The following is a 19,712-nucleotide window of genomic DNA, read 5'->3' as shown; positions in this document are numbered from 1 at the left end:
ATCAACACCATATTAAGCTCTTTGATGTCCTGATAATTTGAGAGGTTTTTTCACTGTTTATTAAGATAATTCTCAAAGGCTACAGTGAGTTGTGCTTGGTGTGGTTATCCTGCTGTCTCCAAAGACATCCTTAAAGCATTTCTCTCCTTATCAGAGGAAGCCAAGAATGAACTTTGAAGATAAGCTAAAACAAACATGTTTTACATAGCAATTTTTTCTTGTTGCTTTGTTAAAATGATGAAAGGAGCTTGTACTGGGGGGTGAATGAAAGCACCAGCATTCATTACACTATATATCCTCAGATGTTGCCTCTCCACCTTCCCCAAACGTACCTAGCTCAAACTCATAGCCCCGTGCAAAGATATTTTGTGAGAAAATAGGCAGAGCAGCTTGTAATCAGCACTATTCTGTACTAAAATACTATTTCTTTCTGAAAGCTAGTATGCCAGGCAGTGCTTCCCAGAATCATGGTCTGGGATCTAAATGGCAGATATGCTGAAGACCATTTAGGAAAGCAAACAGTACTCTGTGTACCCACTGGTCTCCAGACAGCCCAGTACAAGGCCACATCTGTTCTACTCTTTCATAATGATGCTTTAACGGCTAGACAAAAAATGAGATTGTTTGCTTTTTAACTGTTTAATCTACAGTTTAGAATTCTAAATTAAGCCGCCAACCAGAGGCTGGTGACCAGAGCACTGGTATGATTTCCTGAATGAACCACCCCCCAAACCACATCTCTTTACAAGCAGAAGAAAAGCAGTATCTATCTCCATAAAAGCTGGCAACTAATATGAAAGCAACAAGTTGCTTTTGTACATTTGTTCTGGTGAAAGGCCATTTATTATTTTAAAAGACACAATGGGAATTTACTTGTAAATTCAATGAATTAGGATGATAACATTTGCCTCACATAAGGTAGATTTCAAACAATACATTATTACTAAGGTAATGACTTACAGCTATCATTAATATCTTTAACCTGCACACAGAATATTACGTTCAAATTCTACGAAGACAAAACAAGTTTTACTTTGTATTCAGGCCCACAGAGCTGCAAACAACCTCACACAACAGAAATACTGCAAACAATCTCATTTGAAGAAATTCTGAGGTTGTGTTAGAACTTAGAATTTTTTATTTAGTTATTTTCTTTGTTTACTGAAAACCAAGCTCTTTCCTTCCTCATTTTTATACTATTTCATGACATGTCACCGGCAACACATACATACTTTTACTACTAACATATGTCAGTATGACAGAATAGGTGAAATACTGTATTTGAAAGTTTAAAATTAAGGGAAGCTACTACTTGGAACTATTTAGAGAATATTTGTCTTCTTTACTAAGAAAGTACCTCCTGTTTATTTTAATCAAATACTTTCAGGATGTGACTTGTTTCCTTGCAGTTTAATTTACTTACCTTTTCAGTATCTATTCCTCTGGACATTGACCAGGTGGAAACGATGTAATCCATCACACGTTCGCTCAGTCCTTTAGGGACCTGGTAGAGCTTTAGAAAGTCCCGGACACTGTTCAGCATTTCATGATATCTGTTTGTATTAGCATACATTTGCTGAAATATGGTTGTCACATTACCAAAAATGGTTGCATACAGAAGGGCTGTAAAAAAGAAGAAAAACAATAGACATAATACATAATAAGTTGTGATGATCAGCCTGTGCTCCACTGTGCTTTAAGACTGGACATGCCAGGCCCATAGAAATGCACGCAATAGCAGTGCTTGGTTAGGAAGGCCTGATGAGCACAAGCATTTTATAGGTCACCTTCAGTACTACAAATTAAGCACCACCACCTACCTTTGTGATGGTGAGTCCTGCAACACAGAGTTCCTGAAACATGACTATTTGTCTATCGAACAATTCAGTAGTATCCAAACCCTTACAAAACCACAATAGAAGACACAAGAATTTTAAGACAAATACGTTAAAATTTCGTCTCTGGTTTACAGCGCCTGTGTTGAAATGCCATCAGTGACAGATTTCCAAGCTTTAAGTGCATTACTACAGTAGTAAGCCGAGTCATCATTACCCACCTCAGTGTGACAACAACAATGCATCAAAGCAGAAGATGGAATATGTAATAAACAGCTACCATGGGTCAGTGATTTATCTATGTAAGTTTAATAATACATAAAAACTCATATTATGTTTTATATTCTTCAGGCAGAACAGCAGCAAGGCCTGAGGCAAGAGCTAGAGCCCTCGAATGCAGACCAAATGCTGCACAGCCCTTTTGACTTCATTCAGCATATTTAAGAAGCCAGCTGGTTCATCAAGATGGGTTTAAGAATAAACATGAGAAAGAAAAAAAAGTCAGTGTTTCCAGGTGTGCAGAGAAGCAGATGAAAACACACAGGACTTGAGAAGATCCGCCTGCTGAAGCCCAAGACAGAACAGCAGGCTGGTGCAAATCTCGATGGTCATGTTTTGATGGCTTGCAGAGGCTGGGGTGGAGGCTCTTCCAGCCAATGCAGCCCAGAATGAATGGGAAGGACAGGAAGCATTAAGGAGAACTTTCCTATGTTGTGAATCAGGTCAGTGATAAGTGAAAGGCTGGCTTGAGCTGATAACCACCAGTAAGTGCTCTGGCTTGCTAAGGAAGTTCTTCCTCTTTATCATTTCCTGTCCTCCAAAACTGGCACCAAATTGTCAGTATCTCTTCCACTAGAGATATAAATAAATAATTGAGAAGCCAAATTTATAAAAAAATATGATAATGTTTTGCCTTGTCGAAATACCCCTTTTTGCTCTTTCTTTCCTCCTCACCCCCTCTTTAAAAAAATAAATAAAAAAAAAAATTCCTCATCCCATGCATTCCTTTAAGAATGCAGCTATTTATTCAGGTCAGTGTTACAGGCAGACATCCTTAAGCCAACTAAGATGGTTTAGGGTTCTATGACCAACAAAAACCCTTTGATAATGTGCAAGAGAAACTTACAGGTCTGTCTTTTCCCTGATCATCAAGAGAGATGTGATTTAAATTTAGACTTGCTAAAGGCCTTTACACAGCTGATTCTCTACAGAATTCCTTCTTGACACTGTATGACTTCTTTTCTTTTTATGAGTTCCTGTAGAGACCAACTCTCCCCTTTTCCAACTACCCCTCTGTACAGATGAGTATAAAAATGTATATTAGAAATATGCAAATTTGGTTTTAAAAAAAGTGGAGAGTATGAATAGCGATACAGTGACCAGAAATGTATAGATTATTTCTCTGTTAACCTTAACTTGTGCCTGAGCTAAAGCATACCGGGCAGTCCGATGCAATGTGTACGAAAGAAATGCTTTAAAAAACAGATTTCCTACAAATACTCCTTAATCCATGAGTATTTTGTATTTGACCAGCATTACCTTCCCCTAACTACATCTGTTTGCTCTCTGTTATGCAGGTGCAGACACAACCCTACGATATTGCTACCTTAGGCCTTACTTACATGGACTCTTACCAGGTTCCCTAAGAGAAACCGAACCCAAGGCCTCCAAAACTGCCAAGTCCCACTGACAGGACACTGCAGCAGCGCAAGGCATCCACAAACGTCGTTATTCTGCCAGCCAGCTGAAAATAGGTGACAGATAAGGAAGAGGGTCACAAGCAAATTCTAATCTGTAGATTTCTGGGCAACCATACTTGTGCGCATACAACTATCTCTTGCTCTCTGGTGAAGAGTGAGACCTGCTGGTTCACTATCTTGGGACGTATACCTCTATGCTAGCAAAGGTAAAATGGAGTCCCCGCTCTGTCCCATTACCGTCCAGCTACATGAAGCCTAAAGAAAAAACAGAAAGAAACAGTTCTCCATTTTGATTATTATGAGGCGAGCAGTCCTAGAGCAATTTCCACTGCAAATTTCAGCTACTATGCTCTAGTATGAAAATTGTCTTGGCAAGAAAAATGATTCCTGCTACATTAATTTTTTATTTTTAAAAAAATCACCAAACTTACAAACCTTAATTTATCATTAGCTAACCACTTTATTACTATTAAAGACACATTAAAGCCAAGGATTTTTGCAGCCGAATATTGGGTAGATACATTAGCATATTAAACATTGACCTCTTCTGCATAGAAATAGATAGCTGCGTGCCTTTCTGTCTTTTCAAAGGAATAATGAAATGAACCCACTGCAGTACACTGCAGCTCCAGAAAGATTTCAGAAACACACACTCTACTACAGGAAGAAAGTTGGGCAATTTATGGCAGAGCGAAATCTCCAAATCCTTGTTTCAAGACTGACTGAACACTGACATTAGACCACTGCCTTGTAACAGCATCGGTGCAAGTCAGACGCCAACATCCAAAGGTCCCTGAGCCCTTGGCCAGAGTTTGTAGTGTGGCCCTACAGACTCTATAGAATCTATCAACTCCTTAGCAGTCCGATGTGCAGGGGATCAGAGGAATTAGGGAAAAGTATTTTACGGCATGTAAAAGGGTGGGAGGGAGAAACATCCTTGTATGGGATGGATGTGACTCGAGCAAGGCCACAAGTGCACCATGCAGAAAAGTCACAAATTAATCTGACCCCAACAGCTTCCTCCGATGCATCAGCTGGATGGAGGCTGTGCAGTGGTTTTTGAGGAACCGTGCCTGTAGCAACCATGGAGAATTTTTTTTCTGCAGAGCAAGCAATAGCCTGGTCTAAGCCTGCACACAAAGCTACAGAACGTCAAGCAGACAGCAAACACCTCCTCTCCATGAATGTCATGATCCCTCAGAAAAGATAGCCACCCCCCACCCCCGACATTAATATTCTTTTCTGACAATAGATAAAGAAAAACACATTGTCCCGAACAATCTGGCTACCTATTTACAATGCAGTCTGTGTTACCCCATTTAAACCAATGTTTAAATAACGTCAAAGATAAAAGCATAGTAATTTCAATAGCCAATTACCCGCACAAGTGAATCATGAAGGTCAGACACAGGTTGGAAAGGTCAGCAAATCATCTGCTACTTTTAATGACAAATAAGAATAGAGAAATAAAAACAAGTCAGTGTAGGTCTCAGCTACCACAGTAAAAGATCTGGGATCTGATTTTAGAATTATAAGAGAAAGAATTTCTATCTGTAAGAATGAGAGGTTTGCAATTACCCCAATTACAGATGTAAGTGCTGCATGCGGTTCCTGAGATGAATCATCAGATTGATGATGATTTGTTCAAAATGCACTCATCCAAAGCCCTTGCATACAAAATGTGTGCATAAGAACTATACAGCAACAAGTGAAACCAACATCAACTAGCGAACAACCTCTTACATCTTGCCCCCAAAACTTGCACTACTTCCTAAAACTGAACTGCCTTCATTTTCACTTTCTGGAAAGCTGATCCAGAAAGTCTGTCTATCTGTCTGCATAAAAGTTCCACTTAACAATTAAAAAAACAAAACAAACCCCTTTTACATACTTAAGCAGTAGCTTGTGCTATCCTAAATACTATTCAAAGAGCAAGCACCTGTATTTACAAATAATAGATGATTTAAATGTGTAACTGCACTTTTGTTTCACTAACAAGTTCCTTGTTTACAACAAACTATTGAGTTCATAGATGGCTGGGAGAAAGCACAGCCTTGAAAACCTGTTGCACTGTACCACTTCTCACTGAATACGAAACATAACTCTAAATTAACCACAAAAATTGCATGCCTCGAAGGCATTTTTCAGATTACACGTTGTGAGGTCACACAAAATTAACATTGATCAGATAAAAAGAAAAGCAGAAATTAAAAATTGTATGGATTATAACATAATTATATGAGAAAACTACATTGTTTTTAAATGTGCAATTAGAACAATGTAAGATCTTATAATTGCTTGAGATTAGGGGTCTTGATTAGTGGTAATTATGCCTACTTATAAGTAGAGAGCATGCAGTTAAAAGAAAAAATGCTGAACTGTTAATTACAGTCTGCAAGCAAATACCAAACTGAACAGGTATCTATCAATGAACTGTTTACAACACTAGTTTTGATAGAATTGTTACTTGCAACTTGAAACCAAAGCATCTAAAGTAAGATTTACTTATCGAGTATCTATATAACCTTCTAGAATAGTACAGAATTTAAATAGGTTGCCCCCTTTTCTATCAGGACAGATGCAGAGCTGCTTCATTTGCTACTTCTTAGGAGGCTTTGTATATTTTAGTTTCCTATTTGTAATCTTTTTTTCCTACCTTTTCTTTTTTATTAATCCAATGTATAGAGATATCATTTAATTTAGCTAGTAAAGAATAAATGTAAAGAATTTAGCCATAATCTAATAGGGCGATTAATATTATGCACTTTATGAATTTTCACAATATCTTTACATAATATTTTCTCATGGTATAAAACAAATTACAATTGCTACTGTCTTCTTAACATGTACATCAATTCCAGAATTTCACACTTGGGGAAGATATTTTTTGAAGTGAAAGTAAATTCCCAGAGGAGCTCTTCCCCCATGCTGTTCCAGTGATTGTTAAATCCTGCTCTTCCCACAGCTTCTCTATTCTCCCAGGCTGAACCGATACACTCCACCACCACCCTCCTCTTTCGGTCCACCAGCTTGTAATTTGCACCTCAGCTTAGGTACCCCACAAGCAAAAGCAAGGCAGCAGCAACAGCAAAGATCAAAGAACTGGCACACTACTATCAATTGAGAAAGTCTGAAAATCAATTCAATGGCAAAGAGCAAAGCGGAAAGCCTGAATAGGCCATGAGGGACATGCGCATCAAACTTTGTGGCAGAACCACTTGACTTCTAAGATGAAAGATGAGAGACCACAGGCAAATTTTATTAAACTCTTAGTCAAATGCTACTGCAAATCTTCTCACACTTATCACATTTCCTGAAATCACCCTGCTGACGACAGATGGGACATAGAAGAACCACACTGGGCTCCAGCTACAATGGAAATGCCTCCCCCGCAGAAGGATAAGCCACCAGTGAGGACACAGTTGATAAGGGCTAAACAACAGAGCATCAGAGACATTATTTCTTTTCCTCTTCCCATCACCAAAAAAACAAGAACTGCAATGAAATCAGAGACATAAACAAGGGAACAGCTGCTCTAAGAAGCCACTTAAGCAACTACCAAGGACTAGAGTAGTAGAAACATCTGTGCACCTTAAAATAGGCTGTCTGCAGCGTGCAAGGGCAGAAAGGGAAGAGTTAAGAACAGCTATGGAACAAATATCGCAGGCAGCTCCCACTGCTTCTCTCCTCACACCCTTTCCTAACTACAAAATAAAAGCAGACTGCTACAGTAGCAGCACAGATCCACAGGCGAATAACCTCCTGTTATCTCAGGGGCGTGAAACCACTTACATTTTGCCCATTTAAGACATACTATGGAAGAAGAGAGGTAAATGTCTGTAAAACACCAGCCTTCCAAAGATGCTGAACTCCAGCATCCCTCAGGATGCTTTAAAACTGAAGGTTTTTTATTTTGATTTGATCTGGTAGCACCCACACAGCTGGTAGCAGCAATCGCAGGTGTTTTGGCTCACAAGAATTTCACAAGCCTGGGCATCGTGGGCAGCACAAATCTCTAACAGGTCTTGCTTTTGCCTCCAGCGTGTTTGGGCAGAGGTAAACAGCATGGGAAAGTGCACAGACCAAGACTGATCAGAGGAGCAATCAGAGCCAAAGTGAATAGAAGCCAATAAAACAAACTTCAGCATCAGCCCTGCAAGAAAGCTCTCCAGCACAAATAGCTCTCTCTAAACTCACAGTGAAGGGCCAACACCAGTTTGCACTCTATGAAAGGCTGCATCTTGGATCCAAGAGCCTGATTATGAAAAGAGAGGATGAAGGGCCCCCTGGCAATCCATACAAAGGAAGGGTGGCTATTACCTCCAGGGACAAGGCTCCTACCTCTGTACAGCAGCACCTGACTAAATTAACACAATCCCACTAATTAACACTGCAAAGTCTGGATTTTGGCAAATTAAGAAGTGTCCAAACAAGTGAAATGGCAAGAATCCTGATTCCCAAAACTCATAATTCATTTGTTTTGACAGCTACAGTTTAGTATTATATTTACACTGAAAGGCGCTAGCAGTCATCTAGAGGGGGATATAATGACAGCCACAGACTCCACTGCAGCCAATATGCTTGCAGAAAAGCAGATTACTAAAGTAATCAGATGCACAAGAAGCCAGAATTTGCCTGTGAGGACTTGGATGTGTTGTTAGTTGCAAAATGAAGGAGTAAGAGTCTGGTCGTACATTACATTTGTGCTGTAAAGGGTAGCCAACAGAAGATGACACAAGCATGACACTGAATGGAATTGAAGAGAAGAGCATGCTGGATACAGAGAGACTGCAAGTTGCTAGACTTTGAAATCCCTAATCATGAGCTTCTCTCACCTTCAGGAAAACAGGCCTGAATGTTCTTATTCTATAAGCGAACAGCACTTGCAGACCAATGAGTTCACCTGAATCTTCTCACGTAAATTATCTGAAGGCATCAATATTTCTGCAAGACCATGTACTTCCGCTGACTGGCTAGTCCCAATGGGGTAATACCATTTTACATCCAAAGGTACATCATAAACTAGATACGCAGATATATGTTCTGCCTCAACTTACAGGTAAATTCTTAAACCTGTAAGACAGACACGACTAACTGCAAACACAGTAATGCATAGAAATTAATTGAAATTAAGGCCTTAGCCCTTGATACAAAAACGACTTTCAGAGAACCGTTACAGTTTAATCGATGAGCAGAAAGCTCCTTGCAGAATCAAATTTTATTTCAGTCAAAATACAACAACATGGGATGCTAAGACCAACAGGCAAGAAGACTTGCAAGGGGAAGTCAGCGTGATTACTCAAAGGTAAGACTAGAGAAAAAAAGATAATTCCACAGAAATGGCACTTTCTAGTTACCTCTCCGTGGTTTATCCCCCACAAGATAGGTTCATCTCTGATAAGGTAAAACGGAATGGCCAGGAAATGTACTGATTTTCACAACCAGTTAAAACAACTACAATTCCTGTAAAGAACAAGATATTTATCAGAACATCTTCAGGAGGGTCATAAAAGGTTTTAAAAGTGGAGCAGGATCTTGATGATGGTCTATGTTTTAAGCATGTGTACTTCAGTGAATGCTAAGCCTTGCTCTAGACTAAGCCAATTTGATTATCAAGAGGAAACTAACTGTACAAACAGATTACAGCTGCAAAAACCATCTGTATTCCAAACATACGAGGCCAGATTCACCAGTGGGACACTTTTATCAACAAGGGATGGCTTCAGCTGAACGTATTCACTAGCAGGTTTTACCATAACGAGAATTATTAAAATGGCAAAATCTGATTAAATCCTCTGCAATTTGCAAGAAAGGACACTATTTTACTGTTTTGTAGAATTTTATGGACAATAAAATTTAAATTGTCTAGAAAATTGAAATGGATTTCCATTTCATTTCCCAGCACTAATGAACAGATCACCACTTAAATGACGACTGAGCCATTTAAAGGCATCATTTTTCTTCTGCAATTTATACAGGGTAATGCATGGCCATTTTCAATTACTTGGTTAAAATTAAATCTCCAGATACTGCTTCTAGGTTTTTACTGACTTGCACCAATATGAAGGCTTCTCCTTTGAAAGCTGTTTTTTATCTACCTTGAACTTATCTGAAATGGTTAACCCCTAATTAGAAGCAAACTCTCTCTTTTTTTTAAATCCATTACTGAAGTAGAGCTACACATGAAAAAAAAAACAGTTAGGAAAAGATTAAAGAAGGGAGTGAATAAAAAAGAAAAGCTGTTCTCTTTTCATGTGAAACTGCTTACATATGTAGTTTTTATGGTTCCTCCATTTACCCTATTTCCTCTATGATTTGTATGATGTCTTCCACTAAGCCTTGCAGGAGGGAACTCCGGAGAGGCTCAAGAAGATCGTCTTTTATCCAAACTTTCTGGCCCTTTCCCTACAACGCTGCACATTCTACTGGGCTTTTTACTGCTGGCTCAGGCCCATTCCTGTTGGCAATCCCTGAGACTGATTTTGCAATAACCTACCCTGTGGCCTTGGAGAGTTCAGAACTGGGTCTGAATTTTGCACACCAAAGTGATCATCTAGCACTTACACATACTGAATTCCCGGCTGCACTTTCCCCCATCACTGACGCAACACAAGAGTTTGGTAGCTAAAGTCACTTGCTGACAACTGCCCAAGCAGCATTCTCCAGTGCGATTCCTTTTGATCGTTGCTCCAGACCCCATTTAATTAAGGTATCTTACATTCAAGTGAGACATTTAGAGTAATCCTTTGTTTCCAATGATAAATGGATTCAAGTAGATTCCCTCTACTCCCACCAGAGCGCCCATGTGGGAAGTTGGTAGCTGGCTGCATTTCTTGCTGATTACTTTCAGATCTGAATCCACCAGTAAGACTACAAGGAGGGAGAACCCAAGGCCTCCCAAGGCTGCAATGATCTCACTTCTCATCAGGCTTAAAACCTCAACTCATCTATGCACTTAAATATAGGCTTTAAACACTACTCCACAGGTGTGAGCATGTATGCCTGTGAATAAAGGAACGACTTAGGAGAAATACTGAGACAAAACTGCTCTTGTCGACCACTAACTTTCATCCACTGAAAGCTTTTGCTGTCTATGTAGCAAGTACACCACAGTCTTTTTTTAGACTGTATTCCCTGAGAACAAAAGAATAGGTAAAATTCTAATGTCTATAAATTATCCCACTATAAAAGCAGAGTGGGATGAAGGTACTATGGTTTCATTGTGAAGTGAACCAGAGGTGGGTGGTAGAGTGCTGGCCTCACCCAGCCAGCTGATGTAAAAATTGCACATCCCTTGTCTCATAGATTACAGAGAGAAGTAACTTCTCCAGATTAACTGCATTGTCCCCAAACCAAAAGCTAGTTAAACAAACCCTCAAAACAACAGAAAGTGTGTAATTGAGATGAACCATGGGTCTTCTTACTTGGCTTACGCTCATTATCCCCCTTCGAGCTGACTTTGCTCCAAGCGGTCACACTGCAAAACAACCTGTGACCTATACATTGGCTGCACAGAGAGATTGTGTTAATCACCGAGGAGCTGTCAAGCCCAGTTGACAGAGCAGACAGCTAGAGTTAAGAGCACCGCTGCCCCTGACAGGATGAATGGATATCTGAGTTAAGGACAACAATTAATTCTCAGTTCAGATCAACTTTGCTGTGAAATCAAGCCCCTAAAGCTGTACCTGTACAGGACCGTGCTGTACCTGACTGTTTTGCTTCCCTGCAGCTCAGGCTCTGAAGCTTCTGACACAATAACCTTGGTAACCAGGTTCCCGGAGTGGTGTTACTTCAATAACCAAAGAAAGAACGCAAGATGCTCTTCAGCTGACACTGCATGACCTGCCATTCCCATCTTGCACGTACACATCTTTTACCTCTGGGCACAAGAAGTACAAACAAGTTATGTGACTGTATTCCATACCAGGTTTTCAAACACTTTCCAAACAAACCTAAAGACAAACTGGTCCAAAAGATTTCCTCTTCTGATGTCATTAAATAGTTACAAATATTTGATGGTGTTTATAACACAAATAAGAATACTGAAGTTTTTAATGATGTTGAATAAGTCAATGAGGTCTGAGATAAAGGTGACATTCACAGATGAAGACTAATTTGAGACAGTTAAAGAATAATTGTCACTGGAACGACAAGGTCTGAGTCATGCTCCTCCCACACACTAGTCACAGATGTGCTTGCAGACCAAAATCAATAGGTGCATACAGTACATACAGGAATGGGAAATGGGAAAAGCTCATAGACAGTTGCTTCTCTAGGGGCCTGCTTTACTGACGAGGGAAGTGACAGGTTAGTGAAGACACATATGGCTTATCAAAAATACCTGAAGCAACTGTTTAGGTTTTTAATGAGAAAGCATGGATGACTGCATGTGAGAAGAATACTTTTCTCTGGAGTAGTGAAGAGAGTAATAGCCTAACTTTCAGAAATGGGTAATCATTAATGTTCCTATGGCTCCAATCTTGAAGATGCTTTGTCTTCCAGGCTGACCCAGCAGCACAAAAAGCAGCAGTAAAGATAAGCATGCATACAGCTGGGAACTCTGCACCTAAGTTCTAAAAAAAGATACATCGTTATATTCAGGGGTAGATATTATTGCATAAGAGATACTGCCCAATTTCTTTTTAAAGTAAACATTACATAGAAATCATCTGAGATCAAAAAAATGTCCGGTAGTTGTGTTTTGTGGTTTGGTGAGTTTGCTAGCAAGCCAGCACAAAATGTAAATACATTTGCGCTTATAGAAACTTACACCGTCAGAAGTAATGATGTAGTAGTATCCCATTGGGACCTTTTTAGAGAACTATACTGCTTGTGCAGTGCCGGAACCAGTGAGGCACACAAGAACGGCATTTGCAGATGCTAATAAGCTGAAGTTGGCCAGCAGAAAGTACAGAGGACTCTCAAAGGTAATGAAATACCTGTCCATAATTTGCAGCTACAAACCTCATCCAGTAGTTAGGCACACAAAGCTTTTCCTTGCTTAGGGAAGACTGCAACTATACTCCCTGCAACCAATGTACATCTGAGATACAACAGGCCTGCGTTTCAAACGTCAGTGCAGGAGCAGAGACCTACACTCAGCTCTCCCATTTTCCTATAGAGTTCGTTCACCTTTTAGGCAACTGGGTATTTTGAGAGAAAGGAGAAAAAAAGTTTTTATGGTTAAACGTGTTCCAGTCTCCATAAATATAGCAGGGATATGAACCAAACATTTTCATACCCTTGGAGCCTTTTAACCATGAAGTAATTGATTAGAATGGAAGAGGCAGGTGTATCTGGCCATAAACACAGACCTCTCTGCTCTTACCTCTCCCCAGAGTAATGTATTTTCTGGCAGTCACGCTCCAGGAAGCTTTACTTGGCCAGCCCCAGCAAGTGGAGAACACCTACTATTCTAGCACTCCCAAAAGATCCTAGGAAAAAGGTAATTTCTAAAATTGGTTTAAGTGATTTCACATGTGTGTATAAACAAAGTCTTAGGAACCACAGGAATATAAGGTGGCTGTAATAATTGGTAGAAGTAGCCGTAATCTCAGTTTAAGTTAGCCCTAACACACCATCAGGAGTCAAACCTCAGAGTAAACTGTTCATCACTGTGATACAGAGCACATAATATGAGAACTATGGCTCCTCCTGAATTTAAATCCTGATATTTAGATTCCAAAACGAAAAGTCCAGGCAGTTCAGAGCCCTTCTCTCTGCTGACACAACACTGGATCTAGCCTAATCCTGCAGCAGTCCCACAGCATTCATTAAGGAAGCTTTCCCTGATAATTCTTGTGGATCAAGGTTAACTTTCACAACACCAGAAGACTTCCAGAAGAGGAGATTCTGCAGTTATCACAGGTCTTTCCCTTGTTCAAAGACTGAAGATCGTGCCTTCTGTAATTCTCTGTCACATACAGTATCACCTAAGTAGCATCTATCAGATCTTCCCACTGATAGAGACAACAAGACGATCTTACAGCTCATACTGTAATTGGAGACTAACAGTAGGAGTTAGGCAAACAATTGTGGTAAATATATTCCATGTCACTTAAAGGCATTGAAGTTATCAAATTATAAAGAAGTAAAAATGCAGGAACTCATTTTAGCACTTAACAAATTGCGGTAATAACCTGCATGCTTATCTTTTAAAAAGCTATGTGAAGTGAAGAACCGTTTGTAAGCTGCGTGTGTTACCATGAATATTCATTTACTGGTCTTAGGAACAAGGTAAGGATAGAATGCTTTTCAACAGCTCAAATTTTTTATATTATATAGCTACTACTGGCTGACAGAAATTAATGATTCTTGACAGAATACTTATCTTTGATCTGTTGCTGTAATCAATCAGCACATGAGTACCGGGCTATTAAAACATTTTCCTGTCAAGCTCACTTGACATGCTTTGAATGGTACACAGCCTCAGTGTTGGGGTTTTTTTTAGATTTTTGGTTTGTTGCTTTGTTGGTTGTTGGTTTTGAGGTTTTTTTAAAATAAGAGAGTCTACCTGCAAACCACACAGGTAGATTTTCTGGAGAAGCGTCTCTTGAAGCTGTCCCTAAATATCACTCCTGATGTTGAGCATTCAGGATCCAGCCACCATGGTCTCAGCTCCCTCTGACAAATGTCCTTCTGATGAATAACCATCTATCCTGCCTTTCTCCATCTACCCCACATGCACACACACTCTTCTTTAAACCACTTCCCCCTGTCAAATTCTTGTCATCTACCTGGCCCAATATTACTCTTCATGCTTCCTTCCAGAAGTTCTGCCCTCCTGTTTTCTCTCACCTCTTCCAATTTTCTATTCAATACTCTGTCTTCTTCCAGCCTTCAGAAACCTGTCACGGGAGCAGTGATTTAGCAGTCTCTCTGCATCACAGAGCCTGCAAAATTTAAATCAACAGCTTAGCAGACCCATCAAAGAGGCTGCCAGACCTTCTTGGCCTCAATAGAGAAGCCTAATGACTAGGAGGGAATGAAAGCTAAATTAGATGGTCAAGAGAACAAGGAGTCTTCACGGGTTGGAGGAGGGGAGGAAGGGGAAGTACAGGGATGCAAGCCTAAATAAGTAAGAGGGGGGATGGAAAAGCAGAGAAGGAACTTAGGTGAGGTTAGCATTGGGGAACACAAAGCATCAGATGATAGCTGAACTGGTAAAAAATACAGAGAAAACGTAAATGTCTGGTTTTCTGGACAGGCTTGCCTTTACGGATCCTAATATCCCTGAAGTCAAAAAGACACTTCAGCAGCACTTTAGAGGGAAGGACTAACTACACAGTGGTACGATATATACAGAGCATAGTAAAAGACAGTCTGTATTAGTAAGAAGTGAAGAGTTAGAGAGGCAAGGCAAGCAAAGCAAAGACATGGAGCAGTTTGCATAAGGTCACACGGGAGAGTGCGTGACAGAGCTGGGAACTCAGCTCAAACCTGCCAGCTCACATCCTCTCCCCTATGCACTAGCCCCCACTGGCCCACACTGTACTTGCAGTATTTCTCAGCACTGAAGAGATAAGCAGTAGGTTTGGCGGGTTTTTTTCACCTTTTTGCTTTGCCCTTTGCCTATCAGCTTATTTTCTCTGCAGGCCATAACATCCATTTTCTGTGTCCAGAACCTTCTGCAGCTTCTAGAGGCTAACAAGCACCAATTCTCTCTGAACATTTGGTAACCAGCTCCCAGGAGAAAACAGAAACACTGTCTCTGGGTGAATCTCCATTTCTCCATGAAAAAGAAATCGTACCAAAAGCCTGCTTAATGAAGAAACTGTTTGAGTTAGGACGTCATTCACTAAGATCAATAAGTGAAATGCAGCGGTAGTAGGCTGAGCTGTGGCTAACAAGCATCCCCAAAAGCTTTGTTTGAAGAGTGTGTCAGCATTATGACTGCAATGCAAGACACTTTAGACTGTGCAAGTCAGACCAGAGAAATACAGTGCCTGTAATAACAAATAGTATGGTGAGAATGTTGTCTTTGCTAGAGGCTAATGAAAATAAATTGCTCATTTTTTTATATCTTAAAGCAAATACCCTATGATTTTCATTTACTTTTCTCCATTTTTTTCAATGCTGAAAGCTTAGGCAATAAGTCAGAAAGACGAAAGAATGAACACTTTAGAACAAGCCAAGGGGACTGGACAACAAATCCAGAGAGGTTATTGCAGAGGGAACTAAAGAGAACAAAAATGTTGGGTCCTAACAGTATCCTTCATACAAAGCCTAAGTAAAGAGGTTGTCACAAGCAGGGTGTGAAAGGGAGGGTTAAAGTCCTTTGTGCTACTCTGCAGACTGGCAGAAAAGAACTTCAAGAGCTTCTGCACAGCCACAAGTCTCTTAATAGCATTTTCACTTGCCCACATTCTCCTCATCACTGTGCCATCAGGGACAGCATCCATCCATCCATCCAGAGATCACTGCTCTGCAGTTAGGAGAGGAGATGCTGGTTCTTCTGAGCATGCTGCCAACATCTTGAACCATTTTCCCTCTCCAGCTGTGTGGATCTATCTTGCTAGAAGCCTTTCCTATTTGACATTATTTTTCTACCACTGACAAGGTAGACATGTGAAATCCCAAACAGCTCTAAACGCTACCCATTCCATGCTTCATATTAGTAAGTTCTGAGAAGGGCACAGGAAAGAGGGAAATTGCTCAGTAAACCATTTTTTACTGGAATGTGTTATCATTTTCCTAATCCAAGTGCAGGAGGGAGAAAACATATGTGTGTATCACACAGAAGGCGGAAGATTCTTAAAGGAAGGCTTTTTATACTTCGCCCCACACATCAAGAATATATTTCCCCTTCCAGATGAAGACCCCTACGATCTGAAAATCTCCAGCAGTTAATGCCCAGTCCTGACTCCCTCTGCTGGTACTTGCATACAGTCTCCTCTTTCTCAGCCTTAGAAGAGAAGCAACGTCCTTTAGTGTTTCCAACAGCACTGTGATAGTGGGAATGTGTTGTCACAGCAGTTTCATGAACATTTATAAATATTTTCTGAAGCGTATGAAAAAATACTTTGGAATGTTTGAGTGTTCATTGTCAGGGTTTTTTCCTTCCTGTATTATACTACCCTTGTACTGCCTGACAGACTCATACTTCCAGCTAGACTTAAGTTACAACAGAATTAAGTTGCAATGAATATAAAACCTTTGCTTGCCTTAATCCGTGGTTTCATACTCCACACAAAAAGAATAACTGCTAATAAAAGTCTTTTTAAAAAACCCACACTTCATCAACATTAAAATAAAAGTGAAAGCACAGAGAAAGCTTTAAATACCAGAAGTTGCAAGCTGGAAGTGTGCAGAGCTCATTAAAAAAGCACTGCACAAGAATGCTCAAGGCAAATGCCATTCAAACTTTTTCTACTCTGAAGTTATTTAATCGTCACAGCAATCACAAGGGATAAGGCAATGTATAAAGGAATTGGCTTCTGTAGGCTTGCTGCTGTTCAGTCTTCTGGAAAGGTATTCACTGTAAAAGTGCCATCAATTTAAAATGCTTCTCAGTTCTGAAAAGCAATCTTTCTAACCTGAGGCTTGGTATTTCAAGCTGCAGAGCACCCTCAGCTGAAACAAGCCGAATGAGTGCCCCAAAAGACCAGAACCCCAAAATAGGGGAAATGTGAAGTGATCAGCAAGTAAAAATATTTGTTTTACACACACGCAAACTAAATTTCTCCTTTTTTTTTTGTGTATCACCAATTCCAATAATACACCATCAAGACAACACAGCTCCTGCACTAGTTCTTTCTACTAACTCCCTGACCGTTAAACGCTAAGCTAGTGGTGCAGCGTCAGCGAAGTCTACGTTTCCATATAATACACATTTCCATGGAATTACCCACTTTCCTTTTTCACTTCATTTACAGTCACTTACACTGTTCTGCACAGACTGGATGAAAACATGCTAACAAAATCAGCATGGAAACTTTTATAGGCATATGAATTATTACAATTGCTACAAGGCTGTGGACAAACCAGTCCTAGGCATACGTTAAGCGCTCAAATTTAAAAGATCTGAGGTATTCTGAAAAAGGTGTAGCATCATCCATGTTGCCACAGGACTCACTCCGCTACAGTTACAGTCTTTTTGTGCTAAGTAACCACTTCTTCATTGCTTTCTGGCAGATAATGTAGTCCATACAGAAGACCTACATTTCTCCTTCCTTTCATGAAAGCCACAATCTGACCCAGCCTTCCCAGCCGGATGTTCAATGAATTACTGTGAGGGAAAACAAGTGTGGTTGGATTACAGGTGCTCGTCTGAGCTGAACCTAGCTACCATCTCTGACATTCAGCTTCTAGGCACAAACCTTTTGTATTGCCTTTATGTGCAACACATCTAATTTCTAAAACTAGTACCATCTCCCCATGTCCACACCTCCTTATCCCTCTAAGGTACTGCCAAAGTGCTCCTGATGAAGGCTACTCAGCTCAAGAACTAACACAAACCACCATGTCATTAAATGATACAGTCTATCACCACCCTCCCATTCAACAGCCCAACATTTGCACTGTGCTTGAATTGCTGTTATCTGGTCTAAAAAGCCAGTCCAGAGGCTAGAGCTTTCAACAGAAAAACAGCTAGACAACACGACGAGTTGGGAAGGAAAGGAGTTTCTTCACTGACCAAGTCCTCCTCTCCCTTCCTTCTCTTTTCTCCAAGAAGAGCATGAGCCAGGCACCCTTCAGCTGACAAACACTGAACCACTACATTGACTCTTCTGCAGTGAGAATTAACAACCACTGCAATATCTCCATGCAGAGGACAAAGGAGAAGCAACCACAACTGAAGAGTGCAAGATTTAATCAGTGAGTCTCTGACATTATCTACTTCCAAGAAGTCAAAGATGCTACATTTCTTTTCTACCTTGAAATAGATTTTAGAAGTGCTTTCTGCTGAAAATCCACACCCTTACTGAGTTGCACCAGACCTCTGCAGACTTTCTAAACAGTAGAAATACCAAAAATACACTGCTCATTTCAAAATGGCTATACAAAGATGGGAATATCTCATAAAGCCCAAAACCAGTACCTTCACTTTCCTATCACGTTATGCCACTGCTGGTTCTGCCAGAGCTAACTATGGAGGTTCATTGTGGCTCAGCTCCCAAATCCTGCCCCCTTTACAAGTCAACAGCGCTCCCAAAAACAAGCTGTGATTCAAAACAGCTAATTATACTGAAAAAAAGAATTGCTACAGCAGCAAAGCAAAACTTAGTTTTTCTCTCAGGGTCTGTGCATCCAGCACAGCATCCATAAGCATAACACAAAGTGCACATATGCACCAACAGGTAAATCAATGTCAGCTGGTGCAAAAGGCGCTCTCCCACCACACTGGAGAAGAGTCACACTTTCAAGAGCTTCCAAAAAAACAGCAGTATAGAAGTTGATCAATAACATTTAAAGTTTTACAATAGGGTTTCAATAAGAGAAAGTTTAAGATTAAGGGGAAAAAAGTCAGGGCACTGTTGGTACCAACACGCTCACTCCTCAACTCTACCAACCCAAAACAGCAGGTTTCAGAATGACCCCAGCTGAGGGGGAGCTTGAGGGCAAATGATTAAACAGCTGCTGTCCAGGACAAGAGTTTAATTAATGTAACCAAAGCCATAATTAGGTTAATTGCAGCACGCAGACATCACCAATTAACTCACAAATTGCCAGTCCCACATATCTAAAAAACAGTGCCTGAAATGAAACGCACACAGCACTCTCTGGTCTCGCAGTGGGTTAGGGAGGAACGCAGCCGAAGGGAAATCACTCCCCAAAAAAAGACACTAAGGAGGATGCTTTTAAGGATGTCAGCAAACAAAACAGCACAAAGGGTGCCTATATGTCTTAGTTTGTCCTCAGGGCAGTGGCTTTCAGCAGGTAAACATGCCCATCTTCTCCTGAGTCACACTGAAGTCAGGTATCTCCCTGTCACTTCTGCATGATTCATTCTCTTGTGATTCATCCAGTGAAGGCAACACATAGAATTTTCATGTTTGTTCAGCACTTCCACTGAAGTTAAACTATGTATATGGCTTGCTCAGTAATTGCATAATCTTGTGTCTTTCAAGATCAGCATTTTCCCATGGGTCACTATTAAAGGTCCTTACATTGTTGGTAACTTTCTTGAAAAAAAGCTTAGGGTTTTTCTAAGAAATCACCTCTATGAGTATTCTCT

At 40.3% G+C, this 19,712-nt stretch overlaps 1 protein-coding gene across 3 annotated transcripts in view; it reads right to left on the bottom strand.

The window, feature by feature from the left end:
• KCNH1 (potassium voltage-gated channel subfamily H member 1) overlaps positions 1-19,712 on the bottom strand; it is a 192,696-nt gene that overhangs the window by 100,478 nt on the left and 72,506 nt on the right. For all 3 annotated transcript variants that reach the window (XR_012586085.1, XM_074579511.1, XM_074579512.1), the window contains exon 8: positions 1,424-1,623. Coding sequence is in view for 2 of the 3 variants with exons in the window: in XM_074579511.1 (XP_074435612.1) it covers positions 1,424-1,623 (200 nt within the window). In the remaining variant the exon portion in view is untranslated. The remainder of the gene's footprint in view (positions 1-1,423; positions 1,624-19,712) is intronic.

Source organism: Larus michahellis, chromosome 3 (genome assembly GCF_964199755.1).
Source record: "Larus michahellis chromosome 3, bLarMic1.1, whole genome shotgun sequence".
Classification (NCBI taxonomy): Eukaryota; Metazoa; Chordata; class Aves; order Charadriiformes; family Laridae; genus Larus; species Larus michahellis.
Note: the sequence above shows the minus strand (reverse complement) of the source record. Positions and strands in the feature narration are given on the sequence as shown.